Source organism: Colossoma macropomum, unplaced genomic scaffold (genome assembly GCF_904425465.1).
Source record: "Colossoma macropomum unplaced genomic scaffold, Colossoma_macropomum, whole genome shotgun sequence".
NCBI lineage: Eukaryota > Metazoa > Chordata > Actinopteri > Characiformes > Serrasalmidae > Colossoma > Colossoma macropomum.
The window spans coordinates 37,140,958-37,159,299 of record NW_023494792.1 but is presented as its reverse complement, the minus strand read 5'-3'; the positions used below and the strand labels follow the sequence as shown (position 1 = coordinate 37,159,299).

Here is an 18,342-nt window from a genome sequence, read left to right as displayed (position 1 = left end):
ACTTACAATGTCTTTGACATTCAGCATAGCAATAGCTCCACCACCAATTTTAGAATGGTGTCCTCAAGAACAAGATTGTAAACCCCTGCTTTAGAGAACTTTAAATGCCCTGCACACTGCCTACATCTTAAAAAAATGACTGAATGTTTTAAAAAATAAGCAACCTGGAAACAGAATGTCGAACATAGATTAGTGTATTACTGTTGCTCCATCTTATGACTGATAGTAGTAATTTAATCACCATTTCTGAAGAAAAAACTTCTTTCATCATAACAAATACATGGAGAGTCAAATACTGTGTTCTTGGTAGAATGAGCATGATAGGAGTGTACTCTCACACACTGTTTTGATATTACAGACGTTCACATACTTAACACAGAGTGCATACCCTCACTACTATTCATAAATATAAACAAATAACCTCTCCAAAACACACATGCGAACACTACATACAGCAACACTCTCTCGTTTAGCAATAAACTTTATAAACACTCTAAGCATTAACTCTAACACTCACCATTTTAAGCACTGCATTCTCTTATGTAAAGCTTAAAACATGAAACATAGCTTATGGCCCCAGCTTTCCAAGAAACTGGGAAGCAAAGTTCAAACTCACTTCAGTGCAAATGAATCTTCACTTGTTGCCAGTGTCTCAAACATTGTTTCCCACATTTGAGCTTTATGATGTTAAAGCCATCAACAGGTAAAAAAATGGCTGATTTAAATTTATGCCAGCCTTTTTAAGTCAATAAATATGTTAGTATATGTTACATATTATATATTGGAAAATACTTAGGATATACTCATAAAATGGTTAAGTAAGTATAAAAAATAGCAGTTGCAGCATGTTAGTGATATAGGAAGAGAATTCTTTGATACTGTTTTAAATAATATTAACCTTATCCACTAATTTCTCTGGAATATATTAAAAAGGAAACTGAAATACCAAATATAAACATTTGGCAAATCAAGTCAAAACGGAGGCACTTTGTTCAAAACTTGATGCAGAGGAGAATGTTTGAAATGTATGCTGAAGATGAGCATACTTATCGGCAAAGACAGCTTTCTTCAAATGTCCTTCAAGTCCTGCTATTGTCCTAAATCCTCAGGCAGATTGTGATTTTTAGTTATCACAACACATAAATAAACAGCTGATAAACACACATCATTTAGAGTACACAACTTGCAAATTGCTCAAGAAACTGCCTTTCAAAAAAATTTCAACCAGTGCCAAACAATCCTGGACAAAATTATTACCAGTGTTTTAGTCACAGGAGTCTGTTCACAATGTTGATCCAATGTACCAGGGATCATAATAACGAACCAGCTTTTCAGTTAAAACCCCCTAAAGGCAACTGACCTAATATTCCCCAGCAAACACCAATATTCTAAGGAATGCAGCTGACTTCGTACAGTTCAACAAGAAACTCTAATCCAAATGAACCAGTGTGAAAGAGGGGGCACATCCATTCAGTGTGAATGGATGATAAATGTTCTCAAACAGTTTAAATGGGGGGAGAACATTATATAAGAGTGTGTAAGAAGGATACCATTCTAGAACAGCACAAATGGTAGAGAACATTCTAGAATAATGTGGATAAAGGAAAACATTCTAGAACAGCATGAATAGGAAAGAACATTCTATGAGAGTGTGGATAAAAGAGAGCTTCCTAGGAGAGAATACTGTAGAACTTTGTGAATGGAGGAAACATTCTATAAGAGTAGAATAAAGGAGAACATTGCGGAACAGCATGAATAGGCGAGAACATTCTAAAACTGTGTGAATGGGAAAGAACATTTTGTAAAATAGCTGTAGAACATCATAACTGAATAACTAAATATACTCAGTCTGGGAGCAGCACAGCACCACCTGGGGCAATGGAGGGTTAAATGCTTTGCCCAAGAGGGCATCCAGTTACACCTTGGGATTTAAACCTGAGACACTCTGGTTTTGAACTGTTTTCAGCTGTCACGGCTTGTGTTCTGTTCCTTCTCCTGGCTGCTTGCTTCTTCAGCGTCAGTGGTTTGTGGCTTATCCTGCTGGGGGCTTCTGGCTGGCGATTGTGGGGCTGTGATTGGTGCTTTCTTTTTCAATAAAGCTTTGGGGCTGGGCAGGCTCCCCATGGAGCTCCTGGAGTTCTGTCGTGACAGCTGAAATGACAGCTGCCTCTTTTTCATTCTTTCAGCTAGCGATCTGCTGCAAAACTTCTTGGGCTCTCTTTCTACAGAGTTGTCTGCTCGGCTCAGCTCCTCACCAGAAAGCTCCTCTAGACAAGCCTCAGTCTTCAGGGTCTGATCCAGTTCTGACGAAGCATTCACCACTGAAGATTCCTGAGCAACACTGTTGTCACGGTTACCAAGATGGGATTCACCTTCATTAACCTCTAACGTAGGTACACTTTTGTGAGAAAGACTGCGCGCTGGGGTGTCGGGAGAAGAAGGGGTGCTGTTCACCTCCCTGAGGGTGCTGAGGGTGTCCAGCACATGGTGTTGATGAGGATGGAAATATGGCCTGTGGTGGCCTGCCATGCTCTCCTCTGGTCCAGGGTGGACACGGTGTTCAGGAGCAAAGGGGAAGAAGCTGGCGATATCACTGCTGTGGCGCTTGAAAGATGGGCGGATACGCAAATCAGGTGGCTCCTGGACGCTCAGCAAGCGACGCATACGGCCCAGAACTGACCCCCGGCGCCAGGGATCCTGAATATCAATTTCCTCACCCTGCAGTATTTCAGAAAGCCTAGAAGAAACCATTAGAAATCCAGTTACAAGGTAGACAAACTATATGTGTGTTAATTATCTGCTTTTCTCAGTATGTGAAGCTTCTGTACCAAACACTCCTCTGTTCTACTATGTAAAAAGAGGCAGCCCATGAGGCATGCCCAGTTCATTAAATTTCTGAATGAATGAATGTGTGTATTAATTAAAATATGGAGCATCAACACAAGTGACAGTGTGTTGCAAATGCAACAACACAATAGTTGTGTTTAAAAGTATTAAGAAAACAATCGATGAAAAAACTAAGAGGGCTTAATATGTATGGACTTTAAGTTGTATGCCAAATTACATAGTCATGGGCCAAATTACATATTTTGCTGATTAGAAAAGTAAAAAGAAGTAAATACAACCTCCGCAGTAAATAACGTTTTTGTGCAGATGTTAATGCGTGCTTACTTTATATTTGATTAACTTAAAAACAAAACAAATGAAATAGTAATTGTGGCATGTGCCAAAGTTTGGACACCCTTCCAGTTGTAAAGTCTCAGAACTTGTTAGGCCTAACCTGACGCATTAGGACTGGTTGGGCAGGTCAAGAATCATCATTAAGTACTGCCAGTGATTCCAAAGCGTAACAAGTACTCTGACCCTTTAAACCTTGTGCTAATACTCAACAGAGGATCTGAAAAAGGAAGCTAACTGATACCTACAAAGCAGGAGAAGGCTATACAAAGATATCAAAGTGCTTCCAGCTCACACTTTCCACTGTCCAAAACAGCATTAAGAAATGACAGTTAAGGGGAACCGTAGAAGTCAAGGCAAGATGTGGAAAACCAAGAAAACTGTTAGCTAGAACTGATTATATGCTGGCCAGAATGGCAAACCCAGATGAAAATTTTATTGCTCAAATGACACTCAAATGGCTCAGAAGACTTGATTCTCCTAAAACTCCTCCACTAAAACTTGTGAGGAGACACTTGAGACTACTGATGTACTTCACTCAGGAGAAACATCCAAGAATATCTCATCGACATTAGACGGACAGACCAAGCTTCAGAGATATGAAGAAGACCTCTTTTTAGTTTTTTTTTTCCTCCAATGAGAAAGCAAAACACCCATATGACATTAAAGAACCTGCAATCAGATTTAGCTGACATAGGAATGGTTGTGTACCATTCTACTGTGCAGCACTGCTTGCACAAACATGATCTTCATGGAAGAGTCATCAGAAGGAACCTTTACTTGTGACCATCTGGACCATACTTGTCAACATCTGGAGTATGCAAAACAACATCTAGATAGGCTCAATGCTATTTCAGACAGCAGAAAGTGTGAGCTGGTAATAAAAATAGAACTCTCTAGCCACAATCATTAAAGGCATGTTTGCAGAAAAAAGGAGTGTTTGATGAAAAGAACACCTTGCTATCTCTTAAGCACAGGGATGGATCTACAATGCTTTGAGGAGGTGTGGCAGCCAGTGGCACAGGAAACACTGCACATGTGACACAAACACATAGTCACACAGTCAGTCATACTTCAAAAATCATCAACTACTTGATTAAAACATAATGTAAAGCTTTTGGACATTCCCTCACAGTCCCCTGATTTCACCATTATTGGAAATCTGTGGGTATATATTGAACATGCTAAAGAGTCTTGTGACTCTAAGTGACTTTAAGCGCCTGTCCAAACTTTTGCACATGCCACAGTTACATTTATTTCCTATTCTTTAAGTTAATCAAATAGATAATTTTTATGCAGAGGTTGTGTTTACTTCTATTCACTTCAAAAATAAACAAAATATGTAATTTGGCCATGGGTGCCTCACTGTTTGCATAGAACTGTACAGTGTAGTAATAAAATAAAGCTAAATTAAGTAAACATGTAATCGACACAGATATAACTGACCACACAGAAACAACACAGTCATCAGCCTTGTCCTAATCCTAATGTATGTCCAATACAGTAAAATGTATTCAAAATGAGCTTTTAAAAAAAATTACCCAAAAGCTCACTTTTAAGCGACCTAAAATTCCATTTTTGTGGAGCCACCCCATTCATATGGACCTTAATGTGTTCAGCAATGACAATGCCTACCATACGTTGCAGATTTTTACTCTATCCAAACTCCAACACGTTTGAACCAACTGACTGAGGGCACTGAATACTGGTAGAGGTGTACTTAGAGGTAAGTTCCATTAGAAACCATGGGCCATGTGGTGGGCCTCGATTGAGGACTGGTATGAGAAGCACTGGTTTAGGGCTGTTTTCTTTGGGTTTCTGTGAGACTCCTGCTCACCCCATGTCAGTAGTAGAGCCCAGGAAGGATGGGATGCAGTAATCAGCAGCAGCGCGTGTGTACGGTGGCCGCACATCAGGGTCGTTCCAATAGATGTCTTTAGTCATGCGAGGAATATTCATATGCATCTCATCCACTGCCATCAGAGACACCTGCAGTAAAGCAGCCACACTTAGTTATCCTTTTCTAAATGAGATCAGACATAAATTATTACGCTAAAAACCCTAGGTGACTCAAGACTCTAGATATGTAATGTATTTTCTTTATATTACTCTTTAATCAGTGGCCACCCACCCTGCCGCTGGTGATCTACCTTCCTGAAAGATTTAGCTCCAACCATCAAAACATCAGCCTAGCTGGTTGAGGAACCCCAAGATCACTCTTGCAACCGAATATGTTCCATACATACAGTGCTGTGAAAAAGTATTTGTCCCCTACCTAATTTCTTCTCTTTTTGTATATTTGTCACATTTGAATGTTTCAGATCACCTCACTACTTTTAATATTACACAAAGTTAACCCAAGTAAATATAAAATGCTGTCTTTATTGAAGGAAAAATGCTGTGCAGCCTTACCTGGCCCAGTATGAAAAAGTAATCGCCCCTTTAGCTAAGAAATCAACCAAATTCAGTTGACTATTGGCTTCAATTTCACTAGCCACACCCAGGCATGATTACTGCCAGACCTATTAATAATATCACTTGAATAGAACCTGTCTGGTAATGTGAAGTTCTTAAAAAGCAGCACATGTTGGCACATTCTAAAAAGATTCAAATACAGATGTCATTGAAATCTACTAGTTTGGAAAAGGTTACAAAGCCATTGCTAAGGCTCTGGGAATCCAGAGAACCACAGTGAGAGCGATTATCCACAAATGGAGAAAACCTGGAAGTGATGAACCTTCCTAGGTGTGGCCGGCCTATCAAAACTTCACCAAGAGCACACTGACGACTGATTTGGGAGGTCACAAAAGAACCTAAATGAACATCTAAAGAACTGCAGGCCTCACTTGCACTTGAAAGACACTTTGCAAAAATGGCATCCATGGGAGAGTTGCTGACCAAAAAGAACACAAAGTCTCATCTTACATTTGCCAAAAAACATCTAGATTGACCCCCAAGGGATAATATTCTGTGGACTGATGAGTCATAATTGATGGAACCATGAATTCTAATGTCTATCAGAAAATACTGAGAGACAATGTCAGTTTCTGACCTAAAACTCAAGTGCAGTTGGATTACACAGCAGGACAATGATCTGAAGCACACAAGCAAAAGGTTTTGGACTGGCTGAATCAAAGTCTTGACTTGAATCCCATTGCCGTGGCAAGAACTTAAACGGACAGTTCATGCTCGAAAACTCCCCAATGCAGCTGAAGTAAAACAATTCTGCAAAGATAAGTGGGCTGAAATTCCTCCACAGCGATGTAGAAGACCCATCACAAGTTATTGCAAACATTTGATTGCACTTGTTACTACCAAAGGTGGCGCAACCAGTAATTAGGTTTAAGGGGCAACTGCTTTTTCACATGGGCAATATAGGTTTTGAAGAAATCTTTATCTTCAATAAATGGAGTGATCATTTAAAAGCTGCATTTTTGTTTACTCGTGTTGTCTTTATCTTTTATTAAAATTAGTTGAATTATCTGAAACATTTGAATGTGGCAAACATAGAAGAAATCAGGTGAGGGGCAAATACAGCGCTGTATCAACTGTTTATAACACATTAACATTAGGTACTTTTGTGCATTGCTATCCATCCATGTGTCCATTCAACAAGACTTACCTGCAAGTTTCTATCAATGCACCAATTGGGCTCAAAGTCATCATCATCTTCTCCAAATGGGTTTATGAGCTGCTCAGCCACCTGTAGGAACAGACACTTAATTGAACTGAAGATATGTGCATGACAAAGAAGAAAAGGGCACATGTATGGTATTTTTAGAAGTGTGTTCACTTGTGGCGCTTATTATTCATCCGCGAGTCTTTGAGTTGTGCTTCTGTCTCTCTCTATGACAGCCTTGATGATAATGATGCCTGGTTGCTAGCTCCTCATTTGTGGTAATTTCACTGGGGCTTGCCAGGATGTGGAGGAAATGTGTGATCCAATTTGGTTTGCAGGTATGTTTTTATGAGTATTATGCCCCTTCATGGCAAACAAAATTAATTAAAGTTTGTTTTGAGTAACTTACTAAGTCAGCAGTACATTTATTTTTCACCACGACACATCTTACTTCCTCATTTCTATTTAAATATTAAATGCCATGCACTAACCGAGCCAGAACAGCTCAGACAAAATGAGAAAGGAAAATGTGAGAGTGTGATGTTTTTGTCTGACCTTCAGCCACCCGGAATAGAAGAAGAACTGGAGCAGAGTGAAGACTGGCACATAGAGGTCAAGGTCATGACCCTGATAGCCTTGTGCAGGGTCAAGAAATTGTCGACCTATGATACAGGTTGAGAAGAATGTGTACACCGCCAAGGTTACAACCTGTTGGTGGGAGAGACAGTTTCTCATTACATAATTAAACCAACTACTTGTCATTACTATTAGGGCTGTCAAATGAGTAAAACAATGAACTGCATTTAATCACATTATTTCCTGTGGTCAGTTGCAATTAACTGCATTTGTCCCGAAGGGATTTGCTGAAAATTAACCTTATTTCATTTAAAAAGCAGTGCGTTGTGTTGTAGGACAAAATAAGTGTCATCAGAACGTGTTTATCATTGTCAATATTTCAATAACTTTATTTTCATTGAGTGAATGCAGGGTTCACATGAACATGACATTTTCATAGAGTGAGTGCAGTTTCCAGTGTTCATCACAGACATCCAGCATCAATGTTTCAACCAATTACTGATAATGGTTCCAACTCCTCTGCAATTTAAAAGCTGTATATGAACGAGGAGGCTATAACTGCATATTTAATCATTGCAACATGCAGCGTGAGCGGTTAGGCTTCATCCTCCACTGCTATAGATGGTTTGAAGGGTCAAACTATAAAAATGTTTTAACAGGGATTAGCATTAAATTTGATGGCCGTAGTTACTGTGATTGTTCATTATCTCGTTATTGTTCTTGGTCACCATTCAAAAGATCTATAACTTCATCTGACAAATGCCAAAGAAAACAAAAAGGGGAAAGTTCAGATTTCTTGAACAATTTTTAAGTTGGCTTGGCAAAGCTGTTGCTATGGTATCCAAGGTGGTTGCTAAGATGTTGCTAGGCCACTGCTTTAGTCTGTTATTGCAAGTGGTTGCTGTTGCCTGTATGTTATATGGGTCAGTGAGAGAGGAGTCCTTTGTGACATCATTTGTGGCAGTTAGATTTGATTCTCAACGTTCCTCCATTCATTTCCAAAAATTGTTTGAAGAAATGCTGTACAAAAAGCACACATGCGATTGGCCCCAAAAGTACAGGCCCACTGTTCCCGTATAGTGCTTATGTTTCTGCCAGGTTTTCTAGTACCAAAAATCACAACCTGTGAAAACATTCTGTGCATAATAACATCAAAAGATTCAGGAGAAATCTAGAGAATCTAGAGAAAGGTCTAGGTCTGCATAAAGGTCAAGCCCAAAAACCACAGCCCATGACCTAGACTGGCTTGAATGCAGTCCAGAACTGTCTCCCTCTGATATTCAAAATACTACAACAAAGGCCTTGCACAAATGCAGAGCTGAAGACTTGTATGCCAGAAGAATGGCAAAAACTTCACTTTCAAAACTGGATTTGTTTGTGTCTTCAATCCCCAAATGATTATTAGGCATTGTTAAAAGGAAACATGATGTACACACTGTTGTAAATAAGCTTCTGTCCTGCCTTTTTTGGAATGTGTTGCAGCCATCAATTTTGGAACGAGCATATATTTACAAAAAACGATGAAGCTTATAAGGTAAAACAAAAAATATTGTTTTTGTATTGTTTTCTATTCAACACAAGTCAAACAAAATTTACTGATCACTGCTTTCTGTTTTTATTAGCATTTCATATATTATCCCAACTTTTTTGGGAGGTGGGTTTGTAATTACTACTACTATGCCATTAACACAATATGTTATAATGTGTACAGGACTCCTTGATGAAAAAGGTAATAATTACCTCAAGAAAAGACAATGTCTCATGTGGCCACTAAGCTAAATAATGATGTTGATATGCCTTGATCTGGCTGTGGGTTCACTGAGAGTTGAAAGCTCATTTCTGTGCAGGAACAGAGTGACAGGGTGTCTTCGGATGTCTCAGATTTAAAGGGTATGCATTATGAGTATGTAACAGGTGGAAAACTCTGGGACTGGAGATTATTGGTTTTGCACTGTATGGGGAAGTGTAAGGGAAAACCCCTCACCTGTGTGTAGACTAGGGGAATCCCAACCCAATCGTATCCAAACAAAGTAGAGCACCAGGTCCTGAATCTGTTCATCTCCTGAACACATAAACACAATCAAGTGCTTGCAGCTGTTCTTCATCTAGTGTAATCTTAAAACACTGACAAGTCTGTAATGAATTTCCCCCTGGAGGCACTTTATTAGTCATCTTCTGACTTTAGCTCCCTGTAAAAGGTCAACAAATTCCCTAAGTCTCAAACCACCAAACACTCTATATCTCAGTAACCTGATTATATTTTGTACTTGTTCTCTGGATTGGCTCGCTAAGACATTCCTAGCGGTGTCTCGGCAGATGGACTGCTGAAGTTCGTCAATAGATATGTGAGCCAGCATTTTAACCTTGCACAAGGTTATGGCTTGAATGTGACTCTACTGGCTGGGCACATTCTGGGAAAGTGTCCAATATTTTAGCAGCACAGGCTGTTATGGTGCAGGGGAAAGCTAAACTATAGTTTGATCCGATTTAATCACAACCACTGCAAATACATCATATATATAGTTTTTGATTACTGAGGCTTTCGTGCAGTTTTATGAATGACCTGAGAGGCATTAGAAAAAGACAGGACAAATCTTACACTGAGGATGGTCTGAAGATCCACACTGTCTTGGATCCGGCCCTCTTTCCTTGCTTTGGAGGCCAGATTAGTGAACCACACAACTGGGACCCAATATTTGAGATGTGGTGACTTGAGGTTCTCAAAGATCTTCCTCTCCTCTGGTGTCATGAAACCTGACAAATGTTTAAAATAGTGATTTGGCAAAAATCTGCATGCTCTCTGATACCAATCAATCAGCGGCGACAGCAAAGGTGGGCATGCAGTTTTATTTTTTGCTCCAAAGCTGTCTTTGCTGTACGAGGCAACACTGACTGTACCAACAGATTGTGCTTTCATTTCTCTGTCTTATTATTACTTTCTTGTCTATATACTTTTTTGTACAGTTTAAAAGCTACAGCTACCAAACATTCATAATAAACCCACTCATATTGCTTGTGCTTAAAAAGATAGCTCACACACATCCCTCTTTTTCATACATCTATCTTTCTGTTTCTCCCCATAGACATACACTGGCATTTTTTTTCAAGCCGTTCCTATTTTCCTATCAAGCTGTCTTTCAAGCTAGAGCCATCAAACTTGCTTTGGAGGTTTGGTTCTGAGTACTGCTGCAAGGTATTTACACCCTGCTTTATCACTTCATTTTTCAGTTCCTTCTTGCTGCTGAGCCACCAAAATAGGTATACCTTTAGATGATTCACCAACAGAGATAGAGATTCAACAATGCAGAACAACCAGTCACTCTTTAGGGTGCTGTCCAGCGGATGGCAAGAGTGTTTCATCACAACTAATCATAATCATAATCAACAAATGTAAACTTTTGGAGCTTGAGGAACTGCAATGTTCAAGCAATTTTTCTCTCTACACCTATCACTGAGGTCGACAGAGCATCTACTGCAGCATCATGGAGAGCAGTGCTCACCAAAGAAAATCAATCAGGCCTGCTACCTTAAACATGTAACAAATTATCTGCTGGCCAATGGACAGCCCCCTCCTAACCCCTTCTAGACCTATGGAGGACAGCATGCAAACTTACTCCTGATGATGCCAGATAAGCATATCTCTACATGTTGAAGCTCTTGCAGCAAGGGAAATGTGGGATATAGCAAAATGGTTCCATATATTGACCCCATGTCTTACAGGAGAGGCTCAACTAACTTACTTTTCTCTTCCAAGGTGGCACTTGATTCTGACTACAAGAAAAGACCTGAAAAGAATGCTATGGGCTGTAATATCAGATTAGGATGAGCATGACTGGGACATTTTTCTGTTTTATGTTCTCAAGGGCAGGCTTTGACCAGCTTCTCCCCTTCTAAACTCTTCTAGGGCTGTGAGGCTTCAAGGACTTCATTGAACTGAGCCACGTAAGAGGTGCGGCCATTTAATTGTCACCTGGAACAAGTTATACTTACTGAAAAAATGGATAGAACCACAGTTCTTGCCTTCAGCTCTTTCAGATGTGAGAGAAGCACCTGCCAGGACCTTGATCCAATGAGGCAGAAGAACTCAGCGTGAAGAACTTGTTGAAGTCATGGACCACTTCCCTGTCATCTTCTGTGCAGCCCCCAGCCACACACGCCATTCTCAGGAACCCTGATTTTTACAAGCCCTTTGTCATCTAGATAGTTACCTCAGACACTGCTCTAAGACTTCCAGGTGTGGCACCGGTTGGGCACTACATAGCACAACATAGATGCCCAAGGCCACCAGGCACTTTCCAGGGTGCTAAAGCCTCCCTTTCAACAGAACCACATGGCTCATTAATCCATAACAGATGTTCTCCACTGATGATGAGCAGTTTCTGCCAATATACCCTACTAGGTAAAAAAAACTGCAAGCTGGAGAAGGAAGGAAAGAAAGTAAGTCATAACTTATTATACCGCAGTTAACCATATGGAGATTTAAGACACTGCCTGCCACCAGATAGCCAGAGGAAGCACCGAGTCCGACTGGCCTTATATCTAACTATCATGATTCACAAAATGTTTTGGAAAATTATCTAATAAATGATCCACACCATTTTGGTGTTTATAAGTTCTGTGTTCATGAACCAAGTACCTCATATATTTATTTGTTAAATTCCTCCATCATCCAGTAACAACTGATCAATTTTCAAGCCTGATAGAAAGATTCAACGTCTGACTTGATATTGAATAACGGCATTTCATACCAATACCACTCATTCATCTGATATTGGTATACTTTCTTAATTCTTTATCCTCCTGTAAAAATACTTCCATACTCCTTTTCAACCTGAAGCCATCACGTTTGACATTTAACTGGTGACCCAAAGCATGCGATGCCTTTTTCAGCCCTCCCATCATCTCACAGAATTCCACTGATTTCACTAGTTCCAACAAACTTGGTAAAACAAAAGAAAGAGCAGATGATTGCATTTCACATTGTTTTCACACAAACTAACCACTGCTACCTGGTTTTTCCTCCCTTTTCTGTTGCAAACCTACATATTTTCACACTCATTCAATTTTCCAGTTAGGAAACTCCGACTCAAAGTTTGCACTTTGGTTTAATGCACAAATTACCTTTTATTTGCTAATTTAACATATTGGAAAATGAATATTGATTAATTAATTAAAAAAATATATTGTATGTTTTTTTAATGTAATTTTTTTCCAATATGTTGAACTACACAGATGTTGCATACTAATATTTGCAAATACTTAAATTTGTTCCCTGTAGAGCAGGGGTGCCCAATCTTATTCACAAAGGGCTGATGGGGTGACGGGTTTTGAATTACAGCATTTAACAAGTGTCATCAGATGTGCCTGCTTGTTTGGAATGAAAGCCTTCAGCCACGCTGGTCCTTTGCAAACAAGATTTCCCTGCTGTAGAGTATATGTTAACTTATTTTTGTTTAGGAAATCAACATTTGCTCAAACGGAAACTAGAAAAAAGTAAAGATAATTAAAACAGAAAAGACCAATGTGTTAATGTGCTTTTTATATGAGTAAAGTAAAATCGGATCTCATCTGGGGAACGTTTAATCTTAAAATGTTCTGCACCATTTTGTTATGGTTTCCAAGTTGAACAACATGTTTTTTCGAGGTAACGGGCTTTGAGGTAAGTTTTCTCTTGATGGGTGTGTCAGGAGTAATGGCTATATAAACCCCACTGTATTAAAAAGGCACTGCACACAATGCTTTCTAATAAAGTCGTCTACAGATGAGGTTACTGCAGCTTGGTGTACACAACAACTTAAAACATTAGAAGAAATGTTTGTTGTAAGTACACACACACACACACACACACACACACACATACACACATTATCTAAGCCACTTATCCTCCTGGGTTGCGGGGGCTGCTGGAGCCTATCCCAGCACTCACTGAGCAGAAGGCAGGAAACACCCTGGACAGGCCACCAGTCCATCACAGGGCAGACACACAGACATATGCTTGTGTTTCTTGATATGTGTCTTCCTTTAAATGTTGTTCTATAATGTCAGCAAATGCTAATGATTATGTTTTCTTATCCACTTATAATGCGTGTTTACAGAATTATTAATGGCAACCTTATACACACAAGCTTCAATTTCCAGGGAACATTATCACAAGACTTGGACCCACTGCAGTGGAATCAACCCATCTAACAAAGTAAAGGTTTTAAATACAAGCCATTCCCTTTCTTTTAGCAGTGAAATTCACTGCCTACAGACTCATTCTATTTAGCTCCGAACTTGAAAATTACTTTACCTTGCTGTCTTTATTTGAGGGGAATTTTTAGGGATATTATTTCAACGTATCTGCTTTTCACATGTAAAGGTGACATTATGGTTAAAGAAAAATCCTCCATTCAATCAATTAAAATAATATCCACTATAGATCTATGTTTTATGCATATCTTTAAAGTCTGCTATTTGCAACAAGTCTATATGAAGGTGCTCAAACAGCTATTTATGTCAGTGAAATGTGATCTCCATATATGAAAAAAATAATAAAATAACCAAAATGTCCTTGTACTACTTGCACTATACAATATGTCACTGCTAACTGTACTTACAATAGTAGCAGTTTTAATATCACTACTATTGTGACCACTATATCACTGCTAATTCCTTTCACCCTTTCAGAAAACCTCTTGGATTTCATGCTGCTGACCCTTTCCCTGCTAGAAAAATCAGCATAGACCATCATTGCTGGTCACCAGCTGTTTTTTTTCAGCAGGTTTATGCCTCTGTATGATAAAGCACCAACAAACAAGGGATTCCCAATCCTGGAGAGAAAAGAAAAATACCAACAGGTGTGTTTTATGTTTACCTGCTTCCACCACATGGTCAATGGTAGGAAAACGCTTGCAGACAGCCGTGCTAACTGAGCGGAAGATAAGCAGTGAGGTGAGGTTGACGTAGCGCATTAGTGTGCGACGCAGCAGCCGCCCCTGCTCGTCTCGGCCCTGAACACAGCTGGAGATGAGGAACATGAGTCGGTCTGGCCATGGCAGGTTCTGGAACTGGTTCCACCAGCGGTTCACCACCAGTGTTACATAGAACCCTGTAGTGGCAAATTTTAGGTAACTGATGTTGTAGGTATACAGTGTCAGTGGATCAGTGGGTTTTATCAGCCAGTACAGAACCCACAGTGACCTACATACGTTGTGCCTAAATTCAGTGGTCATTTTATCAGGTACTTCTACCATATAAGTGCAATAAAAAAGCAGTGCACACAATATTACTACTACTGACTTTAGCCTATGCATTGCTGCACAGTTTGTCAGCCCCCTCTTTTCTCTCCATCAGTAGAAAATGGACCACCATAGGTTGAGAGATAAAAACATGCAGTGGTCCTGTGGATCAAAACTGACCAAGATTCACCTATACACTCAAAAAATATTTAAGCCCAAAAGTTAAAACTTATGTATTTTAATTACATGTCAATTTTCAATTCAATTTAAATACATAACTCCACTGTAAAAAAATGGTATTATACTGTATTAAACAGTATTTGCTAAGGCACATTACAAGACACATGTAAACTTTAAAGTCTAATGTGAAAGGAATAAACATAATTTTATATATTTCAGCTGTGATCAAATTCCCTGGTTTAGAATTTCTATTCACTCGCAACTACTACTTAAAGCAAATGTTTATGTGCACACAACATGCCTATTGAGGTGCAACTCTCATGCTAATCATCATGCAAGTTAGCTAGCAAACACTATCAGACACTTTATGCCATGCTAAAATGTCAAGGTCACCTACAGTTACAAAAACCATGAACTGTTGATTTGAATATTAATGGAATACATCTTTATATACTATGCTTCACAATAAATAACTCCCATTGTTTATTTAATCTACGTTTTTACCCGTTAACATGACAGCAGACCTAGCAAGGATGCTAGCTAGCTAGTTCGCTGGTGTTGTCTAGAGTATCTCTCAAAATAAGCAAAATGAAACATTAATATATGGTCAAAAACATTAAAAACACAAATTAAGTTAATGCGCATCATGGTTTCATTGCAGTTGCACTGTATAACAAAGAATGGCAGGAGATTGTAAAAATAAAAAGAGCCATTTCATGTCCACCATGCCAGCTAAAGCAATTTCCTGGTTGATGATGTGTTTCCTGTTACTATTGCACATGCGCACTGCCACCTAATAAGATTTAGTGGAAAAATCTAATAGGTCTTACATAGTTTTGGATTTATCCAAATTGGGTTCCTTCTAATGAATATAAATAAGTAAAGTATATTTTTCTGTTTTTTAAATACATTTTATGTCAAATATTTGCTTAGTGTTTATGATGGCCATAAATCATTTTTTGAGCGCACGGTGTTCCCAATAGTAAATGTGTATATTTTGTGAGTACAAGCAATACGTCCCTCAAACAAACAAACAAACAAACAAACAAACAAACAAAAACAGTATTTTTCCAGTTTTCAAATATGCAACTTTTTCCCTTACCCAAAATGTAATCAATCTGCCAAGACATGTTTGGTGTCTGATGTATGCTTCCTTATATTTGCACTGTAGTTACGAGGCTACTGTAACTAGTAAGTAATGGTAGAATCCCAGAATGGTAGAATTGACTGATTCTATTTAGGGTAGGTAAAACTGTGTAAATTTGATTTTTTGGTGAACCATTTCTTTAAAGCTTTAAAGGTTTTTCAATACGATGAATGCAGTTTCACATAACATTAGTATTTGTATATTGGTTGTGCAGAACTATTGTAGGGTATAGTAAAAATGTAGTTTGCATATTTTAGCATAACGGACATGCTAAAATGGACAGGCTATACTCTGTGCACACTATGTCCACTGGGTAAATTAGTCTGCTCATTATTTCACAGACAAAGCAATCAGCATGCTGCCATCTTTTTACACAAAGGAAACAGTTACCAGCCCAACCGTACTGACATTCTTGGTGTCTGTCAATAATGCTCTTGCTAGCCTTGCATGTCCACTCAAATTACTTTAACATAAGATTGGAAAGCTGAATGATACAGCAAAAATCTTACATCATACTTAAAGAAATTTGAGGTTTGTGAATCAAGTTGGATCAAGTTTTTTTTTTCATTCAACATTTGCATAAATTAACTGTTTAAGGAGGAGAAATGCATTTGATTAAAAGAAAGAAATAAAGTAAAATACAGGTGTAATAATGAGCAGCTACTTGTTTCTTATGCAGTTTCTGTAGTGACTATACACTGGATGTTGTTGTTTACAGGCCCTCTATAATTAGCCTAAATCTGATACCTGCAAATGTTCAGTAGTTTATCATTACTAACAATAACCAGAACGCACTCAGAAAAGTGGAGTATGATCAAATTTATTACAACAACAATAACATGTTGCCATGCTGCCCACTTCTATATAAAGGTAATGCAATCTGTTACCTTTGTCTAATGATTATAGAAAACCACACAAATTCATAGATGACCTACATCCCATCTGACTTTCTAAAACTCACTAGAAAGCAGAGATCAGAGATGTCCTGTAGTAGGAGAGGTTGGCCAGTAGCCACTTACCAAGTACAAAAGTGACGGGGATCTGTTCTGCATATCGGTCACAATAAATGGACAGTTTTTCAAAGAGACGCTTCTGAGGATCCGTAAGCACCCACCTGAAGACACCAGATAAATATTATTGTGTGTTACATCCAGAGAACTTTAGTGCTCATTCCAGGACTACACTTTTTTCAGTTTAATTATTTTTATTTACTTCATTTTTAAATGACATTACTAGGGATGCAAGGATATGGGAAATGTGGGCTGATATACAATATTTTTCATGTACATATCTGTCAATACATAAATATTTATAATATGATGTCACTTCTCTACAACTACATTAGGTTCAACTAATTTCTAGGAAAAAAATAAATGTTAGGCTAGATTTATCCAGAATGATAAAGAGAGGTGTAATGATTCTAAAATGACCGAGAAAGCTGTAAAACACTGAGACTGAAGTTATAATAAAATATTCAAAATGTCTAACGTATATAAAAAGTTGTGATCAAATCTCGAGAGTGATGACTTAAAGAAATTGCTGTTAACAGATAATTACATTATTTATCATTTGATACCATTTAACTTCACGGTGTTCTGGAAAAAAAACGTGAAATATTAAATAAAACATCGTTAAATACAGTTTGGCGTCTAGTTTATTTTAATCTACACTGGCAACAATGACTTATTATTAAATAAATTACAGCAACGATTAAAATAAAAAGTGACTCTAAACGTTTGAACGCTAGTATAGTTGAAATGTAGAAAATGAAATCAGTGAAATGTAATGCTAGTAAATTAATCTCCAAAATAAACTATTTCAGCGAATAAACAATGAAAACCATGAAATCCAGGGAAACTGGACGTTTAACGCAACACTATTCATATCTCTTCCTATGGTTTAAAAAAGAGTCTGAATTACCTGTACACGATACTGAGGATGGAATACAGAAGCGCAAAGACTAGAAACTCGCGGTACAACAGCTTGTAAATGCTCCCCCTCCAGCGTACTAGCAACCTGTGGAAACCGAAGAACGTGGCGTTGGCCACTTTACTTGAGTACGTGACGGTCATCTTTCCCCTCGGTGGCACTGAGGAGTGAGTAGACTCAACTGTTAAGACTTTTCTGCCCCTCCGCCGCTCAACGTGTGTCTAAACGAGCCAGCATTTTCGTCAGGTTAGATGTTAGTTAGGACAAAATGCAGCAGCTTCTGACACGCCGTGCTACCATATCCTCACGTAAGCGGAGTGGAGAGTGAGGCTATTCGAAACAGGGACCGCGACTAAATTTATCTCTGTGCTCCCTCACATTCATAGGCCAACTACATAAAGCACGCTGCCCGCTGCCAGATACATTTCCAACAGCTTATTGGCTTGCAGCTTCAGAAATGGCTGACCTGTCTATTCATATCGTCGGTCTCTTAA

General features: G+C 38.7%; 1 protein-coding gene across 1 annotated transcript; it reads right to left on the bottom strand.

The window, feature by feature from the left end:
- Positions 1 to 1,794: 1,794 nt before the first annotated feature.
- Positions 1,795 to 18,229, bottom strand: LOC118812235 (bestrophin-3-like). The gene is made up of 9 exons (XM_036577057.1): positions 17,840 to 18,229; positions 16,939 to 17,033; positions 14,229 to 14,462; positions 9,972 to 10,126; positions 9,357 to 9,434; positions 7,352 to 7,504; positions 6,800 to 6,880; positions 5,015 to 5,166; positions 1,795 to 2,737 (listed from the first exon to the last, which is right to left on the bottom strand). Exons 1-9 carry the CDS (start codon positions 17,989 to 17,991, stop codon positions 1,963 to 1,965), a joined length of 1,875 nt encoding a protein of 624 aa, XP_036432950.1. The 5' UTR covers positions 17,992 to 18,229; the 3' UTR covers positions 1,795 to 1,962.
- Between the last annotated feature and the right edge of the window lie 113 nt (positions 18,230 to 18,342).